The sequence below is a fragment of the Lynx canadensis genome, chromosome A3 (genome assembly GCF_007474595.2).
Source record: "Lynx canadensis isolate LIC74 chromosome A3, mLynCan4.pri.v2, whole genome shotgun sequence".
Taxonomy (NCBI): Eukaryota; Metazoa; Chordata; class Mammalia; order Carnivora; family Felidae; genus Lynx; species Lynx canadensis.
Window position 1 is genome coordinate 79,654,348 of NC_044305.1, and position 9,301 is coordinate 79,663,648.

The 9,301-nt window shown below is 39.8% G+C and overlaps 1 protein-coding gene across 2 annotated transcripts in view; it reads left to right on the plus strand.

Annotated features, from left to right (window-relative positions):
- B3GNT2 (UDP-GlcNAc:betaGal beta-1,3-N-acetylglucosaminyltransferase 2) overlaps positions 1-5,763 on the plus strand; it is a 28,828-nt gene extending 23,065 nt beyond the window's left edge. For both annotated transcript variants that reach the window (XM_030310676.1, XM_030310675.1), the window contains one exon: positions 3,220-5,763. In XM_030310676.1, the coding sequence (XP_030166536.1) occupies positions 3,229-4,422 (1,194 nt within the window). In that variant the 5' untranslated portion in view covers positions 3,220-3,228 and the 3' untranslated portion in view covers positions 4,423-5,763. The remainder of the gene's footprint in view (positions 1-3,219) is intronic.
- The last annotated feature ends 3,538 nt before the right edge of the window (positions 5,764-9,301 follow it).

Consider the following 9,301-nt stretch of genomic DNA (forward strand, 5'->3'; position numbering starts at 1 on the left):
ATGTAGAGATCAGAGATACTGGGTCAAATGCTACTGTAGCTGTAGGAGAGTTATCCCAATTTAGAGAAAATTGCTTGTTTTTGAAAACTATTTTGTTTCAATTTAGAAGCCAAAAAAAAAGGCAAAACAAAAAACAACCCTTAAAATTATGATTTATTTTCTAAAAAGATGGCAATTTCTTTAACTGTATGAGGTACCCATGCAAGTATATTCTAAGTGTCCATTTGAGTTCTCTTGTCCTTGCAAGTAAGGCCCAGAGTAAAGGGGTTTAGGTTGCCAAAGATGTATTGGACTGAGACCTTCAGTTTGATCATTAGGTTTGCCCAAAAGCTCATTTTAAAGGAGCTAACCTGAGGAGGGTGTGGACTCTAGACCTGGGTATGGGTGTTTGAATTATTCAGGTTGTGTGTGCCTTGGGGCCCTTTAAAACAGGAATTAAGGAGTAAGGAATATCTTGTGGTTTTTTACTACGTTATCTGGAGGAAGTTTATTTAACAAGGCCCTTTCTTGGTAGCTCAGTGGTGGGGTTCTGGAGGGGTAGGTAGTGGTTCAGAAGGGAGGGGAGATTTGAAGTGGGTTGGGGGCTGCTTATTGTGTGAGTTGGGGGTACCCACATAACTTGGTCATCTGCCATGTTTTCTAGATGTGCAAAAGCTTTAGAAGTATGGGGTAGGGGCCATTGTGTGTGTGTGTGTGTGTTTTAATATACTTTATTTTTTTTTTTGAGAGAGAGAGAGAGGGGGGGGGGCAGAAGGAGAGAGAGAGAGAGAGAGAGAGAGAGAGAGAGAGAGAGAGAGAGAGAATCTTAAGTAGGCTCAATGCTCATTGGAGACCCAATGTGGGGCTTGATCTCACAAACCTGGGATCATGACCTGAGCCCAAATTAAGAGTTGGACACTCGACCTACTGAGCCACTCAGGCGCCCCCTGTTGTTTTCTTAAATACCTTTTACTTCTTTGTCTATAATCAAAGCTGTTGAGCAGTGGTAAACAGAAGCAATTGGTATATGTGCTGCCGAAGCGAGCACATAAACAGAAGCAATTAGATGAGGACCTACTAAACAGATTTTAAAAGACAAAAGAACTTGTGAATTCCAATCCATCTCATCTGGGCTGTCCAGCATGTGATAGCTTCATAGCATTCTCAGCATAACAAATACTTTTACCTTGGGACTATCTGTTAGAACCCAGTAAACTTAAATATCTTCTTATATTAAAAAAAAAATAGGGGCGCCTGGGTGGCTCAGTCAGTTAACTGTCTGCCTTTGGCTCAAGTCATGATCTCGCGTGGTCTGTGAGTTCCAGCCCCGCGTCGAGCTCTGTGCTGACAGCTCAGAGCCTGGAGCCTGCTTCAAATTTTATGTCTCCCTCTCTCTCTGCCCCTCCCCTGCTCATGCTCTCGCTCGCTCGCTCTCTCAAAAATAAACATTAAAAATTAAAAAAAAATAATAAACACTATTCTTTGAAATAGGCACCCAGCTTTGTTTCTAGAGGTCAGAGGAGATTGACTAACTACCCTTTGATTTGGTGGCCTTGGAACCTGGTTGCCTTGGCTGGGATTCCAGCTCTGCCTGTAACAGTTACTTCTTTAAATCTGTTTCCTCAGGTATAAAATGGGAATAAAGGTAACCACACCTACTTCATAGATTCACTATATCAAGTAAGGTATTACACAGTGCCTGGGACACAGTACTTCTTAGGAATTCTTTTCTAAGGATAGATTCTCAGTGATAGAATTAACCTGGTAAGAACATTCCTTGCAGTGTATTACCATTCCTATTTTTTTGGGTTGTCAAGTTTATGCTTCTTGTATAAGTCATCCATCACAGTAGTGCTCGAACTCTGGAGTTATATCCCTGGCAAATAAACTATTTTATTGCTCTTTCTTCTGTTGCCCACAGCCTGAAATCTATTTTTGGCCTTTGATATTTCACGAAAATGTCATTTTCATTTCCCTTTTTCGTTTTGCTATGAACAGCAGAGATCTTAAGTATGCAATTTGAGTTTTGACAAATGTGTACATCCATGAAACCCTCATCCAGGCCAAGATATACATACTACATTTCTGTTCTCTGGAAAGTTCCTTCCTGCTCCATTCCAGTCAAAACCTCTATCTCTATCATTTTCAGGTTTTTAGATCCTAGGTTAATCTTGCCTTCTTGAACCTAACATATATGGAATTTGAGGTCTTCTTTAAAAAAACAAAAACAAAACAAAAAAAAACCCTAACATTTCTTTGTTTGTTTATTTTAAGTAATCTCTGCACCAAACATGGGGCTCGAACTCACGACCCCAAGATCAAGAGTAGCATGCTCTACTGACTGAGCCAGCCAAGTGCCCCTGTGGTCTGTCTTTCATGCACAGTGTACTATTGTAGCTAGTAGTAGTTTTATTGCTGGGGGTTATTCCATTGTATGAAATACTACAGTTTGACAGTCCGTTCTTCTGTTGGTGGTATTTGGGTTGTCCTCAGTTTTTGGCCAGTAGAATAAAGCCAGTATGAGTCTTGTCATTTTGTTTCTCTTAATACTCAGTCTCATCCAACTCCTAGCCCTGCAACCCTGGCCAAGCATCTTAATCTCTCTGCCTTGGTTTCCTCATCTATAAAAGTGTGGATTGAGAAACAATTCAGGGTTGGTATTAACATTTTCTAAAAAATGAAATAAAACAAAATAGAAAAAAATCTGTGAATTACACGGAAACTCACACATTGTAACACACATGAATACAGTTCTGTGTGTGAACTGGGTCACAATATAAAATGTATTTGTTATGAATTGTGAATGAATCAGTTTGCAACACATTGGTTTGTATGTGTGTCCTTGTAAGCAAGGCAGTTGAACACCTGTGGGGTTACTTAGTAAATGTATATCTTTGCCCTCAGGTGTCTAAAACAGCCACTCTATTAACAGTCACTTACGTACTGCTTGCTGTGGGCCAGCTACTGTTTCGAAAGCTTTTCATATGCAACCATTCTATGAAGTGAGTTATTTTCCCCATTTTATAGATGGAGAAACTGAGACATCAGTTATACAACGTGCCCACAGTCACAGAGCTAGAATAGTAGGGCCATGATTTGAACCTAGGCAGTATGAGCCTCGAATCTGTGTTCCAAACCACTATTCCAAAGAAGATAAAGACAAAGAGGCAAGTGACATATGTCAGCAAATGCAAATTAATAAGTACCTAATTAATACAATGCTCCTCCTTTTTATTCCAGATATGAGAAATGAGTGTTGGACGTCGAAGAATAAAATTGTTGGGTATCCTGATGATGGTTAATGTCTTCATTTATTTGATTGTGGAAGTCTCCAAAAGCAGCAGCCAAGAAAAAAATGGAAAGGGGGAAGTAATAATACCCAAAGAAAAGTTCTGGAAGATATCTGACCCCCCTGTGGCATATTGGAACAGAGAACAAGAGAAGCTGAACAGGCTGTACAATCCCATTTTGAATATGTTGGCCAACCAGACGGGGGAGGTATACGGGTTTTCCAACATAAGCCATCTAAATTTTTGTGAACCTGACCTGAGGGTCATGTCAGTCGTTTCAGGTTTCAGCAATTTGCCAGACAGATTTAAAGACTTTCTACTGTATCTGAGATGTCGAAATTATTCACTACTTATAGATCAACCGGATAAATGTGCAAAGAAACCCTTCTTGTTACTGGCTATAAAGTCCCTCATTCCACATTTTGCTAGAAGGCAAGCAATTCGGGAATCTTGGGGCAGAGAAACCAACGTGGGGAACCAAACTGTAGTGCGAGTCTTCTTACTGGGTCAGACCCCGCCAGAGGACAACCACCCGGACCTGTCAGATATGTTGAAATTCGAGAGTGAGAAGCACCAAGACATTCTTATGTGGAACTACAGAGACACTTTCTTCAACTTGTCCCTGAAAGAAGTGCTCTTTCTCAGGTGGGTGAGCACTTCCTGCCCAAATGCCGAGTTCGTTTTCAAGGGCGATGACGATGTTTTTGTGAACACGCATCACATCCTGAATTACTTGAATAGCTTATCCAAGAACAAAGCCAAAGATTTGTTTATAGGTGACGTGATCCACAATGCTGGACCTCATCGGGATAAGAAACTGAAGTACTACATCCCAGAAGTTGTTTACACTGGTGTCTATCCGCCTTATGCAGGGGGAGGTGGATTCCTCTACTCTGGCCACCTGGCCCTGAGGCTATACAATATAACCGACCGGGTCCTTCTCTACCCCATTGATGATGTTTATACTGGAATGTGCCTTCAGAAACTCGGCCTCGTTCCAGAGAAACACAAAGGTTTCAAGACATTTGATATAGAAGAGAAAAACAAGAATAACATTTGTTCCTATGTAGATTTGATGTTAGTACATAGTAGAAAACCTCAAGAGATGATTGATATCTGGTCTCGGTTGCAAGATGCTCATTTAAATTGCTGAAATATACACAAACTAAGTTTTGCATAGAAAGACATATCTTGAATAGTTCCCATGTTGTGTTCTTTCACATTAGGGGTAATACCTATGTTAAACCATCAGAACTGCCTTCATTAGTAGTATCCATTTGAGGGCCTCTATACCCTCTGGTGTGGTACTTTCTGGAGAGGGAAAGCAGAAGATTGTTAACTTTTCACAGAGGATATGCTGGGAAAATTGGTTCCAGTCCTTCCTATGGCTAGTGGCCATTGTTTCCTAATTTGCCTTCCTTCTTAGCTGAAATCATTTATGTTTCTGGAATTTCCGGGTTTAGGTTATTTATGTTTTGCCCTCATATGAGAGTATTCTTCCTTTCCATTATAATGACTGAATTATCTGCAACTTAGGTGTTTATAGACATGCTGGCTACAAAGACCTTGTTATACATGATTCGGTGGTTTTTGTTAAATGCAATTCCATTTATTTTCATGAAATTTGGATGAATTTTTAAAATCGTCTACAAAAATTAACTTATGTCAAAATTTCCTGCCACCCCAACAGTATTTTCTTGTTTTAGTAGGTCAGTTAATTTTGCAAAATGAGAATCACTGTGTGACATTTATCCGGTTTACCTTGTTACATGGTCTTATGACCGTCCTAAGGAGAAAGCTTAACTGTCCTGATATTTGGTTTGCTTGGTGGTACCGTGATAATTCTCTAATTTTAGTATTTGAAGATCATGAGTATGATTCCATAATGGCCATCAAAAGATTGAATTGACCCTGGCAGCCATATTATGCTTAGGAATTTTCGATGTGGACCAGGAAGGCATTTGTAATTTCTGAACTTCAAGTGAAAAGATTGAAATTGCAGACCTTCTCGTGAACGGATTGTCAGTTTAAAACTCCGGGATTCTATTCTTGCCATATTTCCACATGTCACGTATACAAAATTATTCTGAGTAGTGACTGCTTCCCTGTCTCAGTGTAGAAGTGCCTGTGTTTTTATTTATTGTTCAGATCAAAGACCAAAACATTTTCTTAAATATATTTTGTGTAATATTTTATTTGTATACAGTGTTGTTGATGAAATATTTAACTAGAGCATGACATTTTAAGTGTTAAGGTGTAACATATGTTAAATAAAGCTAACTGTTATTTTTGAATTTTAAAATTTGGCTTTTTTGGCGGGAGGGGTCTGTGAACTACTAGAGTTGATAAAATTCTGCCAAACTGTTGCTTACATATACTATCTTGTAACATGCTTTCTTGAAATATTTTTGTGTTTATAGAAATGATGCTTCTTACCAGATGTGATACTGGGGATTGTAAGATGATGGAAATAAAGTCACTGTATTTTTACTCATCTTGTGTCATGTGTAATAATCTATGATCTCTTCTGTTTCCTGTATTTGATTACATTTTCCCAAAAGAGACCATTTTTTTTTCCACCCAGAAACTATTAATGGCAATATTGACCTATAAGTTTTTCTCTGTCTCAAGGGGTCCTCTGTCTTTGCGTTTAAAATTCTTAAAAGTGTTGGGGCGCCTGGGTGGCTCAGTCGGTTGAGCATCCGACTTTGGCTCAGGTCATGATCTCGTGGTTGACGAGCTCGAGCCCCATGTTGGGCTCTGTGCTGACAGCTCAGAGTCCGGAGCCTGCTTCAGATTCTGTGTCTCTCTCTCTCTGCCCCTCCCCCACTCATGCTCTGTTTCTGTCTCAAAAATAAAATAAACATTAAAAAAATTTTTTTTAATTCTTAAAATTACTGGGGTGCCTTGGTGGCTCAGTCAGTTAAGCATCTGACTCTTGATTTTGGCTCAGGTCATAGTCTTGTGGTTCGTGGGATCGAGCACCATGTTGGGTTCTGTGCTGACAGTGCAGGGCCTGCTTGGCATTCTCTCTTCTCCCTCTCATTCTCTGTTCCTCCCTTGCTGTCTCTGTCTCTCTTTAGGTACATAAACAAACTTGAAGAAAATGTAAAAAATTCTTAAAAGTGCTTTCCCATTTAGAGTCTTGAAAGAGGAGTATCAGTATTTATTTATGCTTCCATTTGTGGTGAGTAGAGAGAATTTAGGACAAAAGCAGCAACTTTTTAATTTTTTTGAGTATAGTTGTTACACAATGTTAGGTTCGTTTCAGGTGTAACTTAGTGATTAAATTTCTCCTTACATTACGCTCTGCTCACCCTGAGTGTAGCTTCCATCTACCACCATGCAACACTATTACAATAGCATCCACTATATTCCCTGTGCTGTACTTTTATCTCCAGGAATTTTATTCATTCCATAATTGGAAGCCTGTATCTCCCACTCCCCTTCCCTCATCTTGTTTCTCTTCCCACCCTCTTTCCTCTGGCAACCATCAGTTTGTTCTCTGTGTTCATGGTCTATTTCTGCTTTTCGTTTATTCATTTGTTTTTTAGATTCTACGTCTAAGTAAAATCACATGGTATTTGTTTTTCTTTGACTCATTTCACTTACCGTTATACTCTCTAGGTCCATCTATGTTGTCACAAATGGCAAGATCTCATTGTGTTTTATGGCTGAGTAATATTCCACTATGTGTATATACCACATCTTCTTTATCCATTAATCTATGCATAGCCCCTTGAGTTGCTTCCATATCTTAACTGTTGTGCAGTAAGCATAGGGGTGTGTAGATATTTTTGAATTCGTGTTTTTATTTTCTGTAGGTAAATATCAGTAGTGGAATTATATGGATCATACGGTATTTGTATTTGTAATTTTTTGAGGAATCTCATATACATGTATGCATGTACCAATTTGCATTCCCATCAATGATGCATGAAGATTCCTTTTTCTCTGCATCCTTGTCAACACTTGTTATTGTCATTTTGATTCTAGCCAATGAAGTGATACCTCATTCTGGTTTTGGTTTGCATTTCCCTAATGATGACACTGAGATACTGAGCATCTTTTCATGTGTCTTTTGGCCATCTGTGGGTCTTCCTTGGAAAAATGTCCATTCGTGTTCTCTGCCCATTTTTAATTGGATTATTTTTTTGGTGTTACAGAAGTTCTCTCTCTCTCTATATATATATTTTTTAAATTTTTTTTAATGTTTATTTTTGAGACCGAGAGAGACAGAGCATGAACAGAGAAGGGTAGAGAAAGAGAGAGGGAGACACAGAATCCGAAGCAGGCTCCAGGCTCTGAGCTGTCAGCACGGAGCCCGATGTGGGGCTTGAACTCACAAGCTGTGAGATCATGACCTGAGCCGAAGTCGGACACCCAACTGACTGAGCCACCCAGGCGCCCCTCTCTCTCTATTTTGGATTCTAACCGTTTTCTGGTTATATCATGTGCAAATGTTTTCTCTTATTCAGTAGGTTGCCTTTTTTTGTTTTGTTGATGGTTTCTTTTGCTTCTTATTTTGGTGTAGCTTCTATAGTTAGTTTTTGATTTGTTTCGCTTGCCTGAAGAGACATATTAGAAAAATGTTGCTACGGCAGATGTCAAAGAAATTATCTATATTTTCTTCTGGGAGTTTTATGGTTTCAGATCTCACATTTAGGTCTGTAATCCATTTTGAGTTTAATTTTTGTGTGTGTGGTGTAAGAAAGTGGTCCAGTTTCAGTCTTTTACATGTAGCTGTCCAGTTTTCCCAACACCATTTATTGAAGAGACTTACCCTTTCTCCATTGTATATTCTTGTCTCTAAAGCAGCATCTTAAAGACTGTATTATCCTACCCCATGTCTATTTGGGGGTTTGTGTCCTTTTTTTAGCAACAGGATATACTGGGTTTTAAACCTTTACATGTTGCCTTTGGCTCTATCATGGCACCAACCGATCTTTGAGTTCACGAAACCCTCCCTTGGTGCCTACGAGATGGATTCTCCCCTGAACCTCCACCTCATGGATGTAAGCATCACCATCTAATTCACTCTTTGAGAACTACTCACCTGAGCTCTAGCAGAAATGTGTTTGGACCTTTTTCACGGCTACTCCCAAGTCATGTCGATTTTAAGTTTGAAGTTCAAGGCTGAATGAACATTGCCAGGGTTTAAATTTCAACGAACCCAAACAGGCGTTAAAAGGGAAAGGATGAAGGAGACATCCCTGGCCCTGGTTTCCTTTCTTTAGTTGGTCAAGGGAGAATGGAACAGAAGGGCAGGAAGGGAATACTCTGAGTCACTTGGAAATTGAATCCAGAATTAAAGCCCCTTCCCCTTCCCCCCAGGTATGACCATCTGCTTTGCTACTCCTGATTGACAGTGGTCTGGAATATTTGGTGTTCCGGGTTGTCTTGGTCCCCTCAGATGCAGAAAGAGAAAAGATGCATTTATTAAGGCAAAGGATGACTTATTTTCACTTCCAAGAAAGCTGAAATGAATAAAGCCTTTACTTGGGCCAAATTTAGTGTGATTTGCCTTCTTAATGAAAAATGTCAGATGAAGTAAAAATTCTTGTGTAGAACAGTTGAAAACAAATACTTCATGAGCTGGGCTGTGGGAATTACTGGATAAATTTTCCTTGATGTTAATTGTATATTGGATATACGTTTTATTTTTATTTTTTTAAATGTTTATTTCTGAGAGGGAGAGACAGTGCAAGTAGGGAAGGGGCAGAAGGAGAGGGAGACAGATTCTGAGGCAGGCTCCAGGCTCTGAGCTGTCAGCACAGAGCCTGATGTGAGGCTCGAACTCACAAACCATGAGATCGTGACCTGAGCTGAAGTCGGATGCTTAACCGACTGAGCCACCCAGGCACCCGTTTTATTTTTTTTAATATTTATTTATTTTGAGAGAGACTGCACGAGCTGGGGGATGGGCAGAGGGAGAGGGAGAGAGAGGGAGAATACCAGGCAGGTTCCGTGCTGTCAGTGCAGAGCCCGACGTGGGGCTCAATCTCACAAACCATGAGATCATGACCTCAGCT